The 22,831-nt window shown below is 36.7% G+C and overlaps 6 protein-coding genes, 1 long non-coding RNA gene and 2 pseudogenes across 9 annotated transcripts; 2 read left to right on the forward strand and 7 right to left on the reverse strand.

The window, feature by feature from the left end:
- Window positions 1-128: 128 nt before the first annotated feature.
- LOC104703657 (putative aldo-keto reductase 3) lies at window positions 129-3,668 on the reverse strand (annotated as a pseudogene). The gene is made up of 4 exons (XR_015562650.1): window positions 3,482-3,668; window positions 966-1,138; window positions 786-888; window positions 129-689 (listed from the first exon to the last, which is right to left on the reverse strand). The product of XR_015562650.1 is annotated as a putative aldo-keto reductase 3 (transcript).
- Window positions 2,225-3,094, forward strand: LOC147941950 (uncharacterized). 2 transcript variants are annotated; one of them, XR_015562652.1, is made up of 2 exons: window positions 2,225-2,284; window positions 2,854-3,094. It is a non-coding gene; the product is annotated as an uncharacterized LOC147941950 (long non-coding RNA). The 2 variants fall into 2 exon arrangements; XR_015562651.1 differs by having other exon boundaries at window positions 2,226-2,599.
- Window positions 3,401-6,882, reverse strand: LOC104703660 (uncharacterized). Its single transcript, XM_010419714.3, has 8 exons — window positions 6,758-6,882; window positions 5,443-6,522; window positions 5,297-5,351; window positions 5,009-5,154; window positions 4,829-4,915; window positions 4,603-4,731; window positions 4,419-4,522; window positions 3,401-3,952 (listed from the first exon to the last, which is right to left on the reverse strand). Exons 1-8 carry the CDS (start codon window positions 6,806-6,808, stop codon window positions 3,940-3,942), a joined length of 1,665 nt encoding a protein of 554 aa, XP_010418016.2. The 5' UTR covers window positions 6,809-6,882; the 3' UTR covers window positions 3,401-3,939.
- A 545-nt stretch (window positions 6,883-7,427) lies between these two features.
- LOC104703661 (putative aldo-keto reductase 4) lies at window positions 7,428-9,787 on the reverse strand. The gene is made up of 5 exons (XM_010419715.3): window positions 9,326-9,787; window positions 8,937-9,137; window positions 8,286-8,458; window positions 8,104-8,206; window positions 7,428-8,004 (listed from the first exon to the last, which is right to left on the reverse strand). The coding sequence occupies exons 1-5, from the start codon at window positions 9,542-9,544 to the stop codon at window positions 7,666-7,668; spliced, it is 1,035 nt and encodes a 344-aa protein (XP_010418017.1). The 5' UTR covers window positions 9,545-9,787; the 3' UTR covers window positions 7,428-7,665.
- A 114-nt stretch (window positions 9,788-9,901) lies between these two features.
- LOC104703662 (putative aldo-keto reductase 6) lies at window positions 9,902-11,795 on the reverse strand. The gene is made up of 5 exons (XM_010419716.2): window positions 11,384-11,795; window positions 11,068-11,271; window positions 10,723-10,895; window positions 10,534-10,636; window positions 9,902-10,406 (listed from the first exon to the last, which is right to left on the reverse strand). Exons 1-5 carry the CDS (start codon window positions 11,606-11,608, stop codon window positions 10,068-10,070), a joined length of 1,044 nt encoding a protein of 347 aa, XP_010418018.1. The 5' UTR covers window positions 11,609-11,795; the 3' UTR covers window positions 9,902-10,067.
- A 586-nt stretch (window positions 11,796-12,381) lies between these two features.
- On the reverse strand, window positions 12,382-13,633 carry LOC104705147 (F-box/kelch-repeat protein At4g23580 pseudogene; annotated as a pseudogene).
- Window positions 13,634-14,887: 1,254 nt separating this feature from the next.
- Window positions 14,888-15,628, forward strand: LOC104703663 (uncharacterized). Its single transcript, XM_019227499.2, has one exon. The coding sequence runs from the start codon at window positions 14,975-14,977 to the stop codon at window positions 15,464-15,466; it is 492 nt and encodes a 163-aa protein (XP_019083044.1). The 5' UTR covers window positions 14,888-14,974; the 3' UTR covers window positions 15,467-15,628.
- A 108-nt stretch (window positions 15,629-15,736) lies between these two features.
- LOC104703664 (large ribosomal subunit protein mL101 (rPPR4)) lies at window positions 15,737-17,913 on the reverse strand. Its single transcript, XM_087459996.1, has 2 exons — window positions 17,545-17,913; window positions 15,737-17,266 (listed from the first exon to the last, which is right to left on the reverse strand). The coding sequence occupies exons 1-2, from the start codon at window positions 17,770-17,772 to the stop codon at window positions 16,019-16,021; spliced, it is 1,476 nt and encodes a 491-aa protein (XP_087316122.1). The 5' UTR covers window positions 17,773-17,913; the 3' UTR covers window positions 15,737-16,018.
- Window positions 17,914-18,008: 95 nt separating this feature from the next.
- LOC104703665 (AP-1 complex subunit mu-2) lies at window positions 18,009-21,292 on the reverse strand. The gene is made up of 11 exons (XM_010419718.3): window positions 20,871-21,292; window positions 20,334-20,480; window positions 20,171-20,233; window positions 19,816-19,992; window positions 19,626-19,729; window positions 19,379-19,486; window positions 19,152-19,248; window positions 18,967-19,064; window positions 18,715-18,856; window positions 18,492-18,614; window positions 18,009-18,391 (listed from the first exon to the last, which is right to left on the reverse strand). The coding sequence occupies exons 1-11, from the start codon at window positions 20,997-20,999 to the stop codon at window positions 18,293-18,295; spliced, it is 1,287 nt and encodes a 428-aa protein (XP_010418020.1). The 5' UTR covers window positions 21,000-21,292; the 3' UTR covers window positions 18,009-18,292.
- Between the last annotated feature and the right edge of the window lie 1,539 nt (window positions 21,293-22,831).

Consider the following 22,831-nt stretch of genomic DNA (forward strand, 5'->3'; position numbering starts at 1 on the left):
ACATGGAAGTCTTTTCTTTACTTAGCAAGTTTTATCTTGTCTCATTGGCATGTAGGCAAGTTTTGACAATTAAAAGTCATTGGCATTAAATGTCTAAATATAAACCTAAGCCAAGTGGGACGTTTAAAGTTTAAAATATGGTGATGAATTAACGAAGACTATGCAGAGAGTGGTCACAGACCTCACAGTACATAAGGTGGGTAGAAAATTATATATTGGATACATAAATTATCTTTTGAGAGCATAGTCCCTGTGATATTTGGGGATCCCCTATGCATAATTTCTACACTCAGAACACGCAATATGAACTCAGTTTGCCTAGAGACACTCCGTGACAGTTTTGCACAGCGTTCCAATCCAAGAAGACAATGGTGTAATGTAGTGTCGGAGCTCTTGAAGGTTGTCACTGTGGCCATGTATCTTTCTCCTTTCACAGACTCTGGTTGGGCAATGGACTCCAGCTCAGACATCTCTTCGGGAGTTAGTTTTACTGATAAAGCTCCAATGTTTTGGTTGAGGTTTTCGATCTTAGTGGTTCCTGGAATGGGGCAAACATCATCTCCCTGGTGGTGAACCCATGCCAGGGCTAGTTGTCCAGGAGTGCACCCTTTCTTCTCAGACATCGCACATACTTTCTCATAGAGAATCTTGTTGTGGTTTAAGTTTTCCTGTTGGAATCTTGGTAAAGTCTGCAATAATTGAGTTTGTATAGAGTCACTTGATTTACTACCACAGGCTATTTAAGGCTCATTAACAAACAAATCATACAAAGCCTATATGCTTGCCTTTCTGAAGTCATCATTGTCCATATTCTCAACAAGCTTGGGTCCAGATGCAAAGAAACCTCGTCCTAGAGGACAGTAAGCAACAATACCTATCCCAAGTTCCCTGAAGAAGGAAAGAGATTATGAAGTTACATGATTGATAGATAGATCATCATGAAATTGAGGATGAAATATGCATACCTGCAGGTCGGAATGATTTCTTCTTCCACATCTCTCGTCCACAAGGACCATTCTAACTGCACGGCAGTAATTGGGTGAACAGCATGTGCTCTTCTGATAGTTGAAGCTGAAGCTTCAGACAAACCAATGTACTTTATTTTACCCTCTTCAACCAGCTTCTTCAGTTCTCCCATCTTACAATTGAAAGACAAAAAATATTGTTAAGTATAACATCCGAAACTGAAAGAAACCAAACCGAGACCGAACTGAAATTAAAGAAAAAACAAATGGATAGTAATCTAAAGATCTGAAAGATGCAAAAACTGAAAGATTTCGTGTTCATTGTTTATAAAAAAATGGACCTCTAGGCTCTAGATAACTATGTTCATTGTTTATAAAAACTTACTCTTTAATTATCTTCGTGTGTATGTCAAAGTTACATTTTTTTATGGGACAGCATCATTGTTACATGTGTTTGTGTATAATTGGATACATGTTTCGATTTTCTTTTTAAAAAATCAATTTCATCTATACAAGACAATATATTAGCCTGTGGGAAAGTATATATTTTTCCAATACATACCTTCTATACTTTAATGAATTATTGAAAAAACAAAAAGATGTAGGAATATTTTTCTTTCCATTTATGGAGAATTGACCAATAAACTCTTAATATAGTCAATTTAGTATTATGATATTGATAATTTTTCATTTGTTGCTAATTAATATACTTATTGTATGATGAAATTTAAAGTGTGATTTTTCACTTTTAATTAAAATGATTATAACAAATCATGTTGTCAATTAATTCATATATTTCTAATTATTGTTAGTGATTTTAAAATTTAAAATTAATAAAGGTTAAAGCTAGTCGAAGATATTATAGGAAAAAAAACTACATGAATAGATGACAAATGTATAAGGTATCAAGTAAGCAAATTTGGAGTTTTGAGAAAGAGTATTTAATCATATAAATGTAGTTAATCTCTTAAATAATATTTTACTAGATATACTTTTATAAAAAAAATTTTAAGGACTAAAAAAAGTTGTTGTAAATACAATTTAGCATAATAAAAAGGGAGAAATATAATTGGTTTCAAATTAGTAAATATAAATTAATAATTTTAGATAATAGTATAATACCATATGTATATATATCCATATAGTTTACTAAATTTAGAGAGATTTATTTTGAAGAAAAATAATATTATTAAAAAAAATAAAAGCATTATTTTTGGCTAAGGTATGTATATATATATTATGAGTTTTAGTTGTCAAACTCCTCAATAATTTCATTTCCTTAAAATCATATTTAGTTATATTCTCGGGGAGGTGAAAAGGTTAGCTAAATGGATCCAAATATGTTGATAACAAAAAAGCTTTCAGAAAGCGATGTTTCTAATAGAAATTGTTTGCTTTTGCCCAAAATTATTATGGAAAACATATTTTAAAAAAATGAAAACTACAATACCTCAAAAAGGTATTGAAGTGGAAGTCGTAAGTAATGACAAATCGTATACAGTTAAGATTAAAAAATACAAGTAAGGTTATCGTATGTCTAGTGGATGGAAAAATATTGTAAATAAAAGAGATCTTAAATCAGGCGATCTCATCGAATTATATTGGAAAGATACCAAATTTATTTTGACTGTAGAGTGAGTTTTCTTTTCTAAATTATCGCTCATTAATTTTTATTTTTTGATAACTCTATTAACTATTTTGTTTGGGTTAAATATTGGTATTTTTGATGGATTGCATATGTTTCATAACTAAAAAAGTGGTTATTCAATTTGCATTATTATGTAAACAGATAAGCTAATATCATTGTAATTTATATTATCCTAAAAGTATTTTACAAAATATGTTATTGTAGTGTAGATACACTATACTCATTTTTTTTTTCTTGTAGAAAACAAAATATATCACTAAATGAAAAAACGAATGAGGGAGGAGAATGCAGCTCAAGTGCGGCCAAAGCGGATGACAAATAGTATGTAAAAGAAGTGTAGAATGAGCGGAACAAAAGTTAAATATTAAATATAATAAATATGGCATAAATATTATTAATTAAAAAAAATTGAAATTTTATGGCTGAAATTTCATTTTTATGAATAAAGTGGTATTGATAATATATTTAAACCATAGAATAATTGTGGATCAAACATAGTACTGTCTTTCTTTAAAGGTCAAGAAGTGTGGCAAACAAACTAGACTACTAGAGAGCTTGACACCAAACCGTAAGGAGTCTAGTCAAACGAAAAATCATTAAAGGAGATGATAAAGATCACACATAATAACTACCCTATCTGCAGAAGCTGGTTTTTAATATAATAAGTAGATGACAAAACCTCAAATTTAAAGATCATATAGAGTAACCTAAATTAAGCAGAAAACATCATATCCAAAACCTATCTTCTTCAACTCTGTTTAGTCCGAACATATACCAAGCCAAAATATGTGAAGTTCACTGAGATAAACTCAAACACCCCTGAAGTATTGAACTATGTAATGTAACTTCCAAAAGTAAGAAGGCTTACAGTGATTTCGATAGGGACACGAGTATCTATCTACACGATGCTGATAATAAAGATCAATGCAGGCAACATCAAGCCGCTTCAAACTAGCCTCACAAGCAGCCCTAACATAAGCAGGATCTCCCTTTATCTCTCTCTTCCCCTCTACAGAACTGATTCCAAATTTGGTCGCAAGCTCCATCTTCTCCCTCACCCCATTCTTTATTGCCCACTTTAACCATGAAATGAAACAAGATCAAATCGCAGATTGGGGGATTTCGAAAAATCAAACCTTTCCGAGGAGAACTTCGTTGGTCTCAGGGCCATACATATCGGAGGTGTCAAAAAAAGTAACGCAGGAGTGAATAGGGTGGTGGGGGAGAGCGATGGCGTCAGTTTCCGGCTTTGAAGCACCGTAATGACCGGTTAGGTCCATGCAACCAAGTCCTTGCACCGATACCTCGAAGCCTTGGCTTCCCAGCTTAATCCTCTTCACTGCGCAAGTCAGCCATGGATTACTGTAACACCTCTCTCTCTATCTCTTACAGAGAATTTTGAATTGAGTGAAGTGCTGATGTGATCACGATGGATCACTATAAATTAAAAAGCCAAATAATGTACGCTTTTAATTACTCATATCCTGGTTTAATTAAACCAAAAGAAACCAGCAACATTTTATTTAACCAAAGATAACCATGGATTATTTTACCATTGATTTAAGAGGTACAGAACAGATCTTTCTAATAGAGATTTTGGTCAAAATGTATGAAATGTTAATTTGTAGAACTTAGGGAACTCTATACAAATAGTTTAAATCTTCAAGGCATTAACACTGATACGATGGGATCACTCGTCTAAACTCCTGATAGTATACTAAGCCAGGTGGGATTTATAAATATTAAATAATTAAGACTATGCATAGAATGGTAGAGCAGAAGGTATTAACAGAATCTATCCGCACCATCTGAATTTGGTGTCATCCTCACTCTTTCTCCTTGTGTTGGTCTTCAAGAACTGTCTCACTGCTTCTTCGTTAACCTTGAACATAAATGTTATTCCTCTGATCTGCAAAACTTGGGAGTTTAGTTATAGAAAGATGCATAAACAGTTACACACACTTGTACAAAGCATAAGCTTGTGCTTACATCAATTGAACTACATGATGTGAGGGTTACAATCCGTCCTGGATCAAGTTTTTCTCCATTTACAAGGATATGTTGCTTTCCAAGGTTCTTTAGAGAGAATGATCCGTTGTTCTCTAGCTTAACCAATGCCTTTGTAAAAAACATGGAGAAAGAAAAGTATAGCACATTAGCAAGGTGGTGATAGGAACTTAATAGTGAACGAGTTTTAATTTGGAAAGAGGATCACCTGACGCCGAGATATCTTGCTCCTATAATTATATTTACCAAAGTCAATGTCAACATTCAGGCCATCAGATGATCTCCCAATAATCACCTATGACAAATAAATTATCTTCTGCCATGTAAGTATGTAACTAAGAGAGACTTGATAACATCAAGACATAAGAAAATGATTTGTCTAACATACCTCGCGTTTTCTGACAAAATGCTTTGAATCACGACAATGTAGGACAGCAAGTGCCCCATGAAACACAATTGCTCTTCGCAATGAAGTTCTTGTGCACTGTTCCAATCCGATTAATGCATGTCTTGGGTGCTTAGACATGTTCCATTCTAGGTATCATGAAGCGAACCATAATTGAGATAACTATAGTTTGAGAGAGACATGCATAACTGTATAATTTACAATCCTTTTGGATGCAACAGTGTGAACTAGTTACATGATTGATTGGACATCAAAAGCCATATGGTTTACCTTCCCTGTTGAAGCATGAATCTGAATAATCTGGTACTAGATTCAGTTTGTGAATCTGGAGATAGTTTCATGTGATGTCAGAGATCAGAAAATATATTGAAGGATAATTTGTGACATACTACTGTAAAGAGTAATCAGGGGTTTACCATTGCATCAATGTCAATCTCATCTTCACCATCCACTTCTTCTTGATATAGAGTTGATGGGGTTTGAGCAAGTTCTGCGTCCTTGTCCTCAGAGCTATTAACATTTACATCTAACTGTTCACCCAAAGATCTACAGGCACCTGAGCTATCTTCCATTAGAGGCAAGTTTCTGACTGCAGCTATAGAGCCACAAACTGACCAGGGCCTACTAGGTCTTTCAAGAGTTTTTGTTAAAGGTAATGGAGAGACTTCAAGACCAATTTTATCATCATGACCGTTGTACTCACAGTCAATCTGATGAAGTGAACAGGTTTCTAGCAAATTGCTTTCCCAACCATTAGGAGGAACAATGCAGAGCGGTACTGGTTCATACGGCATAAGCTCATCATCATCAATGCACATTATCTCCATAGACCCCTGCGCGTTGATGACATCTCCACAACTAAATTCATTTGCAGCTGAATTATCGCCATCATTCTCGAAGATATCAGAACTGCATGGGACTACTGGATCTTCTTTGCTGACACTGCACTCCAAAATATCATCACAATCCACAGGGACACATAATATCTGATCTTCTTTCCGTTCAGAATGGAAGAGAGAGATGTCATTGCTATGACTAAACCTTGCACCATTCTCATCAGGAGATAACAACAAGATAGAATTCAAAGTTTCTGAACACTTACTAACCAGAGTTCCCTCATCCTCATCAGACCATACAGACAGAAATTTCCATCCGGTGAACAAATCACTGTCGTCTAGAACATGTTCTGATATAACATCAAATTCAGAACATTCAGATAGTTCTGTGTCACTGCCACAGCAGCAGTCGTCTACAACCAAACCCTCATCTAGATAATCATAAGGATTATCCCCAAGATTTTCAAACCAGAAGTCACTTTCACCATCAACACCTATCTGTGCATTACTATCTAACTCCAGAAACATATCATCGTCATCTACATACTTGTGCCTACAAGTTCTCTTTCTCATGACACAAAAGAGGCTTTCAACTTTTCTTTTTGGATTTGAACTCTCTGATGTATCATCTTCACCAGCAATAATTTTAACAGAACCATCCTGCCATTGTGACACAAAGACTAAAATCAGAGAAAAGGGTTTGTGCAAATAAGGGTAAAAAAGCTTGTTCAACCACGGATTTGTTAATATACTGAAGAGTATCGATCATTTTAGGGTTTAGTGTAGCAGAAATTGAAAACAAAAAAATCCTAAATTGGGATGATGATAACATCAAATATGCAATACAGAGATAAGGAAATGTATTAGATGAAAAGAGGGAGAGAGAGAGACGCACGACGATGTTCTTATTGACAAAGAGATGCTCAGATTCTCTAAGACCTTCCATTGTTGAACTGGAAGAGAAGAGTTTGATTTATGCTTTCTTCTTCATCGAAGAGAAGAACTGAGACTGAGATGAATGGTTGGTACAATTTTAACATTCCAATCCCGGTTTAAGTTAAACCAAAAGAAATTATCGTAGTTTAACCAAACCGAAAATAACATAATGGATAACTTTTTTTATACCATTGAAACTCTAAATTTGGTATGGGTAAGCAGAAGTTAATAAATAATCTCTATATTGGTAATTAAGGAAAAGTATATTTAAATTGGTAATCTCCAAACCGAATATGTTCACCTTGATTGATATGAAGTCGAAGCTATAAAATATTATGTCTAAAATATTTAGTAGTAAGTTTTTTTTTTTTTTTAGTGATTTATGATTTACTGTGGTGCGAATCATAGAAACGAGAATAAAACAAATTTATATAACACTAGTTACTAGTACTATGTTTAGGGGTGCTCCATAAGCTTTGACATAAAAATGACATGTCTTTGATTCTTGCTTGTTCATGGGTTTTGCCCAAAGTCAACCAGAATGACATGGGAATGTAAAAGACGAAACCAAGAACCGAAGAGATGGAACCAATACAATTCATCACACATATGACATACCCTTCATAGAGTTGAGCGAAGTTATAGATAGTCTTTCTTTCTTTATAGAGTTTGGTTACAATGTATGAAATGTAAATTGAAGTTTTCACTTGGGGAACTCTATACATTATTTTATTCTTCAAGCCATTATTATAATTTTGGGTTTCCCTGGGAGTGAACTCACCATAATCGACTCCCTTGATATGGCTGACATATGTTAGACCACTTCAATGTCATGAACCCACCACAACCATAAAAACTTCAGCGGTTTTAAGCGGCTTTCCAAGAAGACAATGGTGGTGTCTCCGAGTTCTTAAAAGTGGGCATCATAGCCGTGTATCTTTCTCTTTTCACAAAACCTGGTTGGGCAATGGCCTCAAGCTCAGTCATCTCTTCGGGTGTGAGTTTTACTGATAAAGCTCCAATGTTCTGGTTGAGGTTTTCGATCTTAGTGGTTCCTGGGATGGGACAAACATCATCTCCCTGGTGGTGAACCCATGCGAGGGCTAGTTGTGCAGGAGTGCATCCTTTCTTTTCCGAGATTGCACAAACCTTCTCATAAACAATCTTGTTGTTATCTAAGTTTTCCTCTTGGAATCTTGGTAGAGCCTGCAATAATTTGGTTTATTATACAAAGTCATTTGATTAATCCACAGCTGAGCTAAGGCTCATCAACAAACAAGTCATATAGAAATCCTATATACTTGCCTTTCTGAAGTCATCCTTGTCTAGGTTCTCAACAAGCTTGGGTCCAGATGCAAAGAAACCTCTTCCTAGAGGACTGTAAGCAACAATCCCTATCCCAAGTTCCCTGAACAAGGAAAGAGAACATGAAAAGTTACATAATTGATGGGTAGAGCATCATGAAACTGAGGATGAAATATGAATACCTGCAGGTCGGAATGATTTCTTCTTCCACATCTCTCGTCCACAAGGACCACTCTAACTGCACAGCAGTAATTGGGTGAACAGCATGCGCTCTTCTGATAGTTGAGGCACATGCTTCAGACAAACCAATGTACTTTATTTTACCTTCTTCAACCAGCTTCTTCAGTTCTCCCATCTTGGCATTGACAAACAAAAAATTATGGTAAAGTTCAGTAAAAGATGCCAGCTTTCTATGAAGGTCAAGAATTAGAACCAGAACCGACCCTAACAGAGTCTATGCAAAAGAAAAATCCTAAGAGCAGATGATAAAACACTTTAAGTGACTAAATGACTAATAAGTCTAAAGAGCACCCAATCTTCACAAGCTGGCATTTAATTAGGAGAAAGCCTCAAATTCGTTCTGTTAAAGATCATTTCACCAATCATTGTTCTTTCGAGAATAAGCTAGCAACTTCAAAAGAGTAACCTAAGCAGAGAACATCATCTCCAATCTATTGTCTTCGACCCTATTAGTCCGATAACATCGGACCGATATACAAAGCCAAGATGTAAAAGCTCACTGAGATATCTCTTCAAGTAGTGAACTATATAACTCCCATTTCATCAGAACGTTACAAAACCATGAAGGAGGATTGACAAGAAGAGGAGCTTACAGTGATTTCAATAGGGACACGAGTATCAATCCGATGCTGATAATAAAGATCAATGCAGGCAACATCTAACCGCTTTAAACTAGCCTCACAAGCAGCCCTCACATACTCAGGATCTCCTCTCACCTCTCTCTTTCCCTCTGCATAGCTGATTCCAAATTTGGTCGCAAGTTCAACTTTTTCTCTCATCCCATCCTTGAGTGCCTGACAAAAAAAAAATCCAAACTTTCTCAACATCGAAATCGTTTCTACATCTTAACGAATCAAAAGGCCAATTCCCATCTCTAAAATCGTTCTTTGTTTCCCAAAAGAGAAACAAAAACTCAAATCAAAGATCGAACCTTGATAGCTAAAAAAAGTCAATTTTATCAAATCAGAGATAAAAATCAAACCTTGCTGAGGAGAACCTCGTTGGTCTCAGGACCGTAGATGTCAGAGGTGTCAAGAAAAGTGACACCGGAGTGAATAGCATGGTGGATGAGAGCGATGGCTTCTGTTTCCGGCTTGGGAGCACTGTAGAAAGCAGAGAGGCCCATACAACCAAGGCCTTGCGCCGATACCTCGAGGCCTTGGCTTCCCAGCTTCATCCTCCTCATTCCACAAGTCGCCATGAATCTCTATCACAACTGTGTGTGTCTCTCTCTCTCTCTCTGTCTCTTCGTTTCTCTATGTGAGTCTTGTAGAGGCTGTGCGAGTCTGAGTGGGAGTTGTTGTTGAGATTGGTTGTTGGAATGGTGTGATGATGAAGAAAAAAAAGCCGTCTGTCGCTTTGTCTGGTTGGTGGTGCAACAAAACAAAATTGAATTTGTTAACCAAAATAGTCAAATACTATGACAGACATGTCGATCAAATTAGAACGCAGAATTTATGATCGGTTAAGTCATTTAACCGTTCGTTATCCGGTTTTGTTCTCTTACAGTATCGATTTTGGTAGTTTTACCGTGATCGAATTTGTCCATAATCTATTATTACACTGCAAACAAAAACTTTTATTTGTAGTAAAAAAAGAAAATTATTCTTTCTATGGCGTTGAATCTTTCTTATTGCAGACTCGTACACACACACACACGACACGATATGATATGATATGACCAAAGTGCATACCCTTTCGAACAAGTTATCAAACATGTATTTTTATGTTGCTTTCCAAGAAGACAATGGTGGAGTCTCTGAGTCCTTGTAAGTAACCATGTCGTTGCCATACCGTTCTCCTTTCACGGAATCCGGCTGAGCAATGGCTTCAAGCTCAACCATCTCTTCAGGAGTGAGCTTCACGGATAAAGCTCCAATGTTTTGGTTCAAGTTTTGGATCTTGGAGGTTCCTGGAATGGGACAAACATCATCCCCTTGGTGGTGAACCCACGCGAGAGCTAGTTGTGCAGGAGTGCAGCTTTTCCTTGTCGCCATTGCTTGGACTTTCTCGTAGAGAATCTTGTTGTTGTCTAGATTCTCCTGTTGGAATCTCGGTAGAATCTGTGACAAAGCAATAGCAAAAAGCAGAAACATACTAAGATGACTACAAATCTTGGAATGTAGTCCAAAGAACTATCATACAGTGTTGAGTTTACGGAACAGAGAACTGAATCAAATAAGTACTTGCCTTTCGATAGTCATCTTGGTCCAGATTCTCGACAATCTTGGGTCCGGATGCGAAGAAGCCTCTTCCTAAAGGGCTATAAGCTACAATTCCAATCCCTAGTTCCCTATAGAAATCAAAGGAGAGGGGTTATAGGACTAAGCATGTAAACGAAGAGGGAAAGTAATTCTGACTGATTCTGTTGCCTCACACCTGCATGTAGGAATGATATCATTTTCCACGTCTCTTGACCATAAAGACCATTCTATCTGCACAGCGGTTAGCGGATGAACAGCATGTGCTCTTCTGATAGTTGAAGCTGAAGCTTCGGACAAACCAATATACTTTACTTTACCTTCTTCGACTAGCTTCTTCAGTGCTCCCATCTTCACCCAAACCATAAGTTCAACAGCAACATAGAGCAAACCAAATTATAAAGAAACCAAAAACAGAGCAACAAACAGAGCATTATGGAATTTTTGGTGTTCTTTGAGATACATAAGTAGCACACTAACACTGTACGCAAGTTGGATTAGATATCAAAACAAGAAGCCATACCGTGGCTTCGATGGGAAGAGTTGTATCAATTCGGTGCTGGTAATAAAGATCAATAGAGGCAACCCCAAGACGCTTTAGGCTTGCTTCACAAGCAAACCTCACATACTCTGGATCACCCCTGAAACCAAATTTCCCATCTTCAGAAGTAGTGATCCCAAATTTTGTTGCTAACTCCACTTTCTCCCTCAACCCATCTTTCAAAGCCTGCGACCATAAGAAAAGGAAAAAAAAAAAACAAAGCTTGTGATTAATATTATTAACCCTAATTCCTAAACGAGCCTAAACCCTAATCCCAGTCGCTAAATAATTTAGTTACCTTTCCCAGGAGCAGCTCGTTTGTCTCGGGCCCGTAGATGTCAGAGGTATCAAGGAATGTGACGCCGGCGTTAATAGCGTGACGGAGGAGAGCGACGGCGTTAGTCTCAGGTGTTGGAGCACCGTAGAAGGCGGAGAGACCCATGCAGCCGAGTCCCTGAGCCGAAACCTCAAGGCCTTGGCTCCCAAGCTTTATCCTCCTCACTCTGCAAGCTTCCTCTGCCATTGATATATCAAATCTTCAGAAGATTTAAGAAAAATATATGTTTTGGTGAATTGAGAAAGCAGATCCGAGTGGGATTTTATAGGGGAGTGGAGTGGAGTGGAGTGGAAGATAAAACAACGATCACCGCCTCGCCATTACTGACAGTGTTCTAGAGTCTTTGATTAAGTCAAATAAAGAAAGCAAAGTGGACAAAATACAAAATTGTAGTCTTCATTTGTATGTATTATTTTATTTTTAAAAATTGTTAAATGATCAAAAGAAATATAAAAAAATTCTATAAACTTTGACGTCATTGGTGATTTCATATCAGCACTAATCATCCTTTGATTTCGAAAATCAAGTCCGTACATGCTTTCGAATTTTAAATATGGACCGCTCCAGGAAGATTCAAACAAAGACAGTAGTTGGAATAATCATTAGCTATATAAAATTTGTTGTCTCTTTTGGGACGTTTTGCAATGAGTTATGTGATTTACACCGGATTGAATAAATTTCTCATGAGATTGCTAAGAAACTTTATTGATCGTGAATACAAGGATATGCTCGAGTAATCATCTCATTTGCTCTCTCACTCCATCAAAATCTCAATGATCTTAACTACGGATCAGAGGTAAAAATATATATATATATAGAAGAAAAAAAAAAAAAAAAGACAAATGGATGAAACCGAGTATAAATTTTTTGAAAACTTGCACTTTCCAGTTTCAGTTCTGAAGCCATAAAATTGAATAATTGATCACAAAGAAGAATATATAAAAAGCTCTGGCCATGCCTTTGTTCGTTACACACAAACCAAATTCATTAATTCGAAGATCGAACATACGATTCTTATGCCTATGCAAAAAAAAGTCTTTAATCTTCAGGGGTGATTAAAAAGGGAAAAATAAAAACAAGATGATATTTTGATGCATGGATCATGGATGAATGAGTCATTCAACAAACTGTACTAGTAAGAGCATGCACTAAAGGGTTTGACTCATTTGATGTGAACACATTGTCAAACCACTCGAGCGTCCCCCAAATTTCTCCATTCTGGCGTTTTTCAATCGCAATTTCCGCACACCAAATCAGTTTCTCCTTTTCAACAGACACATACTCCACCCACAAAATCGCCATTTTTCCACAATGATCAGCCAATTTAACTTTGCCAATACAAATAGGCAAGCTAGGCAATCCTTCTAAACCCTTCAAAGTTTTCCATAATCTTTCTTCAGGATTTTACCAACAGATCCCACAACCACCACCAAAACAGTAGAACACGTTCTCTATCACACAATAAGATAGTGACCGCCATCCCCATCTAAAATTCATGGATAAGTCTGCCGACCTCCATCTACTTTTATGCAGCTTATAAATCACATCTTTTGCCTCAGACCTCACATAGAGGGTTCCTTCATACTTTGCACTTTGGTACTGAGAGCCTCCGCATATGTCCTTGCTAGGGATCTGTAAGAACTCCCAAGTTTGGGTCTTCGTATTAAAAACCTCCATCCAGTTCGTTGAATTGATATTGTCACAACCTCCATTTACATATATTTTCCCATCGAAGGTGCAAGCAGATGGGCACATGCGGGCCACCAACATGCTTGGAGCCTCACGCCATGTGTGAGAACAAGAGTCCATGACCATAACTGTAGACGAAGCATTATTATTAATTCCTCCAGCAATGACATAGATACTAGGACCAACCACTGCAACACTAGGAAGGGATATAGAGTAAGATTTGGGTGATGAAATCGGGACCAAAACTTTTCTGGAGCTATTTGGTCTCTGGCAGAGAATGAACCAGCATAATATTTGGGAATCGGTACCGAAACGCAAGCACACATAGAGAGAACTCTCGGTCCGGCCCAAGAGGGTTCGAGTTTGGTAAAGCTCTGTTGAAGCAATGAGAGAGCGAAATCTCTTACAGACTAAGGAGAGAGTTGGGTAGTAGATTCTTGAGACGCAAGCTAAGCACTTTAAGAGCACATCATCAGGAAGAATCATATCTCCTTGAATGGCTGGCTCTTCTCCATGGTTCATGGTTGTGTTTAAGGTTTCTTATCTTTAAAAAAATTAAAATTATCTAAAACAAAGAAAAATATATAGGGGTGCAATTACATAAATATTGAACACTAGAAAATATCCCACGCGTCACGTTGATTTAAGATATATATAGTAAAATATGATAAATATATGAAAAAAAATTTAGTTGCTTTAAATACTTTGACTTTTTATATTAAACTCTAAAAAATGATATAGTAAAATTTGATAAATCTATATTAAAATGTTTAGCTGCTTTAAATACATTGATTATTTTTATAGTAATAAACTAGAAAATATCCCACCCGTCGCTTGGCTTTAAAATTGATATAGTAAAAATATGATAAATATATATATGAAAAATGTTTAGTTTCTTTAAATTCATTGACTTTTTTTTATTAAACTATAAAAATATCCCACTTGTTGTGTGGGTTTAAATATGACATAATAAAATATGATAACTATATATTAAAAATGTTTAGCTGCTTTACATACGTTGTCCATTTTATATTAAATAAATTTATCATTTGTATTAAATAATTATTTTTCAAGACAAATTTGCTATATCATAAAAACTGCAAAGGTATATAAGTTTATATCATAATGAATTGTCAAATGCAGCATAAGACTATAAATCTTTGTTAAAAATGATGATTAAAATAAATAGACAACACAAATGAAGATTTATAAAAAGATGACTTGGGAATATGTACTTATAAGTATAGTGTCACACTTTGTCTTGTATATGTAAGGGCCAATTCTAACATAATTAAAGACAACTTTAATACAAAAATAACTAAATTAATTTATATTAGTATTTTAAAATATGTTAGATATGCTAGAAAACAAAATTGAATTGAAGAACGAATATTTCATTTCCATTGTAGGTTAAAATTAATATAACTAACAGAAAAATATTATAAAATATTTCTAATAATATAACACGCATAAAAAGTAAAAAACCTTTTTAAATAATTCTAGGTTACCCTTGGCAATGAAAATGTTTACGTTCGAAATGTTAACCTAGATATGTTGCATTCTAATGATGATGAAAGATTTGCCATCGCCATCTTCTTTTACTTTTGAACCACTAACATTGCCATCGAAAATCTTTAGTTTGCAACGATACATAAATGCATAAAATAATCAGAGAATAAACTTTTTCCTACAAAGAAGTTAAACCTCAAACAAACTATAATCAGATTTATAATTAAGAAAACAGATATCAGAAAATGACCAATACCAATAATTTAGAGACCAGCAAAAAGGTTTCTATATTTAGAAGGATAAATTTGATTAGAAGATTATCCGTGATCATTTCCTTCCAACTTTTTTGCGAAAATGGCGAGCCGCAACACAATTCAGATGTACCTCACGACTGTCATCGCAATCGTGATCCTCCTAGCAGCAAGCCAAGCGACAGAAGCCCGTTTCACAAACCTATGCGCTAAAACTGCATACCCAACCTTGTGTCGACCGCTGGTGAAAGGGCCAAACCCGAGACGAGCCACACAGAGCACGATCCGAGCCTTGGAGGCTAAGACTAAATTGGCGCTTGCAGCCTCTGCGAGGTACAAACACGGAAATCCAACTGTTGCGATTTGCTATGCGACTCTTGTGGATGCATCCTTCAATCTTAGGAACGCAAGAAAGAGCATTAGGAAAAGAAATGTTATGTCGCTAAAAATGTTTTTGACTGCGGCTGTGTCAGATTACGGGGTTTGTGTTAACGGGTTCATAGATTCACGTCAAGTCAACAAAGTTCAGAACGCTGTGGATGAGCTTAGGAAGATTGCAACGAACTGCTTGTTGCTTGCTACAATGATAAGGTGATCGAGCCACAAAAGAAGGAAACATACAAACTAATTCCTCAAAAAAACTGACAGAAAAAAGGCTTAAACTTAATTATGTAAATGTTCTTTTCTAGTTTTCAGAGAGTGTTCTTAGTCAAGAAAATCAATCGTGTAATGTAATTGTAATAGAACGTTTTAGACATGAGTCTCCTGATTCTCAATCATCTACAGATTTCAAAAAATTGTTGCGTAGATTCTTTGACAGATTAAAGGTTCTATTCGCAATGTAGTAATAAAAAGAGTGATGGGAGATTCAAAAAAAACTTACTTTGCCTCCTCTTCTAGGAGCTGTGAGAATTCACAAAAAAAAAAACGAGTGATTGGCTACGCCCGAAACAATTCACAAAAAACACGAACAAACTGTCTTTAGGTGAAGTAAAAGAGATCCGTACGATTGATTTTGCCAACTAGAGCCTATTTTTTTATATTACCAATAAGAAACAGAGCTGCGAGAATGCAAGTGCCCCTAACACGACTAATAATGTCTTGGCTGAAGGCAATTTATGAAGGAGAGAGATATGCAACAGACCTCTCACTCCTCCTGAGATACTTCGTCGAGCAGTTTCTTTGTCGCTTCATTAACTTCCACGTTTTCCATCTTTAGACGTCGGCGCATAGCAGGATGACTCTTTCCTGCTGCTGCATATGTTCTTATCAATGGTTCAAAGATTTCTGCACCAATGTTATCCGTTACCTTCTTTAAAATCTCCACCAAATTCTCAGCTCCATTAACATCTTTCTTTTGCTCGAAAAGGCTCATCAATGTTCTGATTGTTTCCTGTGACGGTAGCCATTTGCCACCATCTCCTCTGCCGATAGAAACTGCCTTAGACATACATTCGAGTGCTTGAGCCAAATCACCTCTCTTTACATAGTAATCCATGAAGATTTCCCAGGTTTTAGCATTGGCTTTGCCTCCCCTTCTAGGAGCTTTCTCCTTGAGCTCTCTTGCCTTTTCAATGAGACCATCTTTAGCATAAGCTCCAATCAACACATTTACAATCCTGATGTCATAAGTAGAACAGTTAGCTTGCCATTCTTTGAACAGTGTCTCTGCACCAGGTAAATCTTTCAAGTTCACCAGCACTTGTATCATGTTTAGATAAGCTACATTTGAGGTTTTCGGAATAGCCAGCCTCAATGAACGCCAAATCCTGTAAACTTCAGTCAACTTCCCCAGTCGTCCATACAAAGTAATGAGAAACTGATATGCCGTAAAATCCCGTTGCGTATTTTTCATCTCCAGTTCCTGAAGAGACTTCTCAGCTTTCTGAGACAGTCCAGCATCAACATATATAGATGCCATATTGCTGTAAGTAGTCCAATCTGGAGCAACTCTACCATCTCTATTCATCTCGTCAATGACTCTCTCAACACCAGAGATATCATTAGTAGCAGCCAAAGCCCTCATCCAGACATTGTACGTGAACGAATCCGGCATAACATTCTCAGCCTTCAGTTCTTGGATCATTGCTGGAACCTTCTCAGGCTGACCCGTCTTGGTGTAAAGAGTCATAAGACTGTTATAAGACATGGAACTAGGAGTAATGTTGAGCTCTTTCATCTTATTCAATAAACCTTCTGCTTTCTCCGTCATCAACTCCTTGCAGTAACAGTTCAAAAGAGACCCATACGTGAGTTCCGTCTTAGAAGTTTCCGGAAGATCAACAAAATAAGTCTCCCCAGCCGTGATTCCCCGAGATTTGGCAACAAGATCAAGATGGATTGCTTGATCACTGACCGTCTTGTTCATACCTCTCTCTTCCATAACTTCAGAGAGCTACAAAACCAAAAAAAAAAACAACTCTACAATATAAATCCTCAAGAAACAATCATCACAGAGCCAAAAATCTAGTTGACAGTCACATCATTTTCAATAGAAGACATTCACAACAGTTACCAAATTGTTCGTAGTGAGCATCAAACTACCACTTAACGAATCTACATTTCTATAAGCAAATGGTTGTACAATCTGAAAAATCATTGTGAAGCTAATCCCTAAAAGATCGAAAATGCAATTTCCCAGGAATAAGATGGAGTTTGTTGATTTACAAAAACCTTGAGAGCTGGGTAGTAGAGGCCGCGATTACGGAGTTTCTTGATCGTGTCTCCGACCTCCCATTTGAAAACGTGCTTAGTGCCTTTGAGGAACTGATTCAGCTGCTGTCGAACTTTGACCTCTGTGCCGCCATCTTTGAAAAGACGATGGTAAAGCGGTTCTTCGATGTACTTCTTCGTTGATCTCTTCGTGACGTCTCTCGATCGGCTCAAATGTCGCATCGCCATTTTTTTCCCGTCGGACTGAGTGAGTGAGCAACGACGGACGAGAAGATTTTGGGTAAAACCCTAGTTCACTGTGACGTTTCAAGCTCGAAGAGGAGTGAAGATTAAGGACCTTTTAATGGGCCAGAAGATTCATCGCGCTTTGGCCCATATCACCATCTACAAATATATGCTTAACACCATACTCGTCTATCGTATGGTCATTTTTTTTTTGTAGCCTCTTTTAATGAGAGATAAAATTTGTGCAAGTAAACATTTTCATCAAAACCTCATCGTATAACAATTTGTTTGAAGAGAAGAAAAGAAAACAAGAAACATGTTCCGTGAAGGTTACAAAGGGGCGCAAGTAAAATTACCATAGAGACAAATTCACAAGAATATGGCTTCTAAAACAAATTAAAAAGGGAAATTTGATCAGCTAAAAATCTTTCAAAAAGTTTTCGTTTTCTCTATTTTTGTCTTCAGGCAATTCCCCGAGGAATGTGGGAATCACAGTGACAGTGACGATGAAACTGAATGAGCCTTACACAAGTCTTAGTTCGTACTCACCCGCCATGGTTATGTATCTCACCCATGGAAGTGCTTGGTACCCGCTCTTCTCAATTATCTTCAGGTACCGAACCTACACGCCAATAAAACATATATTTTTCTGTGTAAGGCAATGGGATGAGCTAAAATTGCAGAAGATATAGAGACCATTTATTATGTAGCACAAGCTTTACCTGAATCCCTGAAACGGTGAAATAAGGGATCTCGAATTTGACACGGATGGGAGCTTTTCGCTCAGGTGTTGCTTCCTCTGCAGTAATACTGGGAAGATGGAACTCTGCCCTTAACATGTACTCCTATATTGGTTTTCTGAAGGTTAGCACTCATACTACATTGCTGATTGTTTCAACTCGATATAAGAAGATTATGGAACTTGCTAGTGTTATAAGCTTCTACCTTGTTCCCGGGGAAAGATTTGATTTTCCACACTAACGCATCCTTTTCAGGAGCATAAGAAGCAGACCCAAGAGATGTCCTGACGGTTGGGTTAGATGCATCGGTTGGTACAGGCAACTCAATCTCAACGTTCGTTGCGGTGCTGCAAATAGAAAGTTCACGATCAAAGGTTCAAAGAATCTGGTCATCAAGATCTTTGGTTTATAGGAATAGGGAAAGGAAAAGTGGCTCAATACCGTCGAATATATTTACCTTCGTTCCTTGAACTGACTTCTAGCTTTTACAAGCATCTCAACACGACTCCTAGAATGGCTTTCGATTTGCGCTTCCACCCATATTAGAGGCTTTACCTGAATATAAAAGAAACAAATCATGATATATATACTTGTTGAAGACACGGAAAAATTCCAGTAGATGCTATATCCCACGTGTCGAACCTGAGTACTGAGTCTATATGTCATCAGATCAAAAGCCCCATCAGGTGGTATGAAAGATATCGTCCTATCGTTTTCAAAACGGGCCAATCGAACACACCTGCATAAAATAATTGGTAGTTAAAGAATACATAAAACTCAAATATAGAATCTTTTTGAATAAAAGAAAATAGGGGTAGGATCAATGTATACTTTCCAAGTTTCAATATAATATAAGCTTAAAGACGTACTGATGAAATTTGATGTCCTCTAAATCAATGGCTTTTCCCTTTGTTGCTCGTCCCTGTGCTTCCAGCAATACTCTATCATTCAGTCCTAACTTACACTCTGGCATTCCACTGCAATAGAATCAGAATGGATCAAAGAGAAAAAGAGTCAAATAAAACGCCAAGACAGAGATTAAAGCAAAAGGGACATGATAGAACATGATTTGACTGATTAGAAACAATATAGAAAATTTCATGTGTTGACACATACGTCAAGTAAGTTCGCATCTTCAGCGCTCCAACAACATCAGACCTCACAATTTGCCCATTACTGTTGACAAGAATATTTACATTCTCAATTACATCCAAGAAAACCTGGAAAAAAAGGAGAAGGTTGTCATCATTTTGAAAACCCAAACAAAGCACAAACATGTTCCTCTCTTGAAAACAAAAGCACTCACTTCATTCTTCTTGTACTGTATTCCCTCACTCCTCCAGGAGACAGCATTTGTCACAGCCATTGGAGGTCTCTGTGTAACTTCCATTCTATATGCATCAGTCTTGATGAATTCACTGAGAATTCTTGCTTCGGTGTACTGAGGGTAACCAAAGTCCATCATCTCGTCAAGTAGCTCATACTGCCACCAACAATAAATCAGTTTCAGCATCTAACAATGACAAATACTTTTCAAATTCCGATGCTCTATTTGGTTGGGTTGGGCTAGTAACAGAAAGTTTTTTTTTCCCAAATAGTACTATAAGAGCGATGGCAAAGTGTAAGTTAGGACTGAATAGAGTATAAGAAACTTAACATACCACTACCACAAAGTTATCCCTCAATGATTCCTCTTCCAACTCCTCGAAGTAATGTTTGAAAACCTATAACCAGATAATAGATACAATTTCCATTGCATCAAACATCCAAGAAAAAGATGGAGACTTAAGAGAAAAAATAAAATAATTTAATAGCCATACTTACATCGACGACGCGGTGAAGAAAGAAGATAAGACTGGCAGCATTACAATTCTGTCTGGATGCTATCATCAAGTATACATTACTATGTTGTACAAACATATAAGTAACCCCATTATCGTAAGCAACTGGATCATTTGACTGTGAATCACCCTGAACAATTAAACAAAACCATGAATGACAACACTCTGATTCTAGAACCAGATAGCCTTAAAATGCTGATTCAGATCAAATCCTAATCCAAACCATTTAAACCAATGATCAAACTTGTTCATTACTTCCAACAGATTTCAGTGGCATCAGATCACAAAGACGGACACGACTCCATTATCATAGACAGACATGAATCCAGATTTTCAAGAATTTAAAACCAATCAAGCGTGTTCATTGCTTCGAAATGACTCAAAATTTCAATTGACGAAACCTCTCTAACCACAAATCTACAAGTTCATCCACTAAATCTATGTTCCCGACCAATTCTAACAAAGCGCAGCAATATACACCGATCAATGAGCAATAAAAGGAAGATCACAGAACAAAAACCTCTTTCTCGATGAGCTTAGTGAAGAAACGCTCGGCTTGAGCAGCGGAGACATCGCCACGGTAATCACGCCAAACGAGAACGCGGCCCTTGATATCAAGCAGAAACAGCGCGGAGGCCGCTCCTGCCATGTTCTTTCCCTAAAGAGTTACGAATCAGATCCAAAATGCGGATGATTAATCAGCGAGATCTGACGAAAGTATCGTTTGTATGAAGAAGACGAAGTTACAACATCTACAAGGAGATTGCGATAGATCTCTCCCAGCTGAGATTTCTCATTTCGCAATTGGTTTTTCTTTTTCTGGCGATCTGATCGATTTCGTTATCGTTCTTTGATTTCTCTCTAGCTACTACTCTTTGATTTTGAGCTTCCCATATTCGCCTCTGCGTTCCACTACAACGGTGTCGTTTTTTGACATTTTCCGTTTTAACGAAGGGCCGTTCGATCCAGATAAACCGATCTGGTCCGAACCGAACCAAGATATTTAATTTGATAATCGAACCCGGTTCACTGCATTTTTTAACTTTGTTTATGCAGAATGATCGAATGTTGCATACCCCCATTATGCTCTGATATATGCAAGATGTATGCATTAATGGTGTTTTCTACTATTTAGCTTCTTCCACGGCGTTTTCCAAGAGTTCTGTGATATAGTTTGTTTTGGCTATGGTTATGAGAAGTTCAGTTGTATGAAAATCTTGGAAATTTTTTGGGTAGACTACTGCCTCGTTCAACAAAGCTGATAAGTTAAGTATAATGGCAAGTTAGGTTTGTTGTTTACAGAGGAAAACTTAAACAACAAGGTACTTGGTTTATCATGTTAATAAGGTACTTGGGGCAAATTAAATATGTTATCTTGAGGACCAAATATATAATTGGCAATCAAAGTCTTTGTAAAGATATCAACTAATCGGTCAACAAGTCAAGTAACGATGACCTTGTATTGAATTGTACAAGTACAACATATTTACAAGTGAACTTCGAAATGCTTTATACACGAAAGACCGGTTTAATAACTAACCGCAATGTGACGATCAGATTGATTATGCAAAAATACATTTATGAAAGGAATACTAGAAACACAAATTCATTATGTGGATGTATAGACATAGTATGTTATAAGTCGTTATTTTAAATCAAACACAACTTTTTTTTTTTTTTGGTTAAAATCAAACACAACTTCTTTTTTTTTTTGTTAAAATCAAACACAACTTAAATTATTGTTTTTAAAAACTTTCATATATTTATATATCAAGTGCAAAAAAAAAGAGGTGCGAACCGAATTGAAAATTTAAGCGGCTCACTTGGGTAAGTTTAATTTGTCCATTTTGGTTTAGTCTCACAGCAACATATGTATGAGCTCACTTTGGTAAGTTTAACGAAGGGCCGTTCTTCACCTCTGGTTCTTATTGATCATTGTAAGCAATCAGTCATTAGATAAGGCTCGGATCATTGTCATGAAGATAACAATAACCACTACTAATCGTTTGACATATTCAAATATCTGGTTGATTGGTTGAAGACATATGAAATACTAGAAGTTAGATGACCTATCCTATGTATTTGTGCTTTTGTAGCCTAACTTCGTATATATCAGTGAAATTGATGCAGGATTTTTCTACTCGAATGCGGAACAGAGGGAAGCCATGATTACTGCTGAGAGACGTTCCGTTGATGAAAGAGTTCAGAAAATTATTGAGCTGAAGAAGAAGGTGAGTTTGAAACCACTACTACCTCCTAGCCATATTGTTTCAGATATTTACATGTTCTATTTCTCATGCAGGTTTGTGCTGGTAATGATAACAGCTTTGTTATCATAAATCAAAAGGGTATTGATCCCCCCGTCATTAGATCTTCTTGCTCGAGAAAGGGTAAGCTATGATTAGCTTTGTCTTCTTTTCAGCATCTGATTACTAAAAAGTATGGAAAATCCAGAAAAAAAATTGTGAAATCAAGTGAATT

Source organism: Camelina sativa, chromosome 7, assembly GCF_030686135.1.
Source record: "Camelina sativa cultivar CO46 ecotype springtype chromosome 7, ASM3068613v1".
NCBI classification, from domain to species: Eukaryota; Viridiplantae; Streptophyta; class Magnoliopsida; order Brassicales; family Brassicaceae; genus Camelina; species Camelina sativa.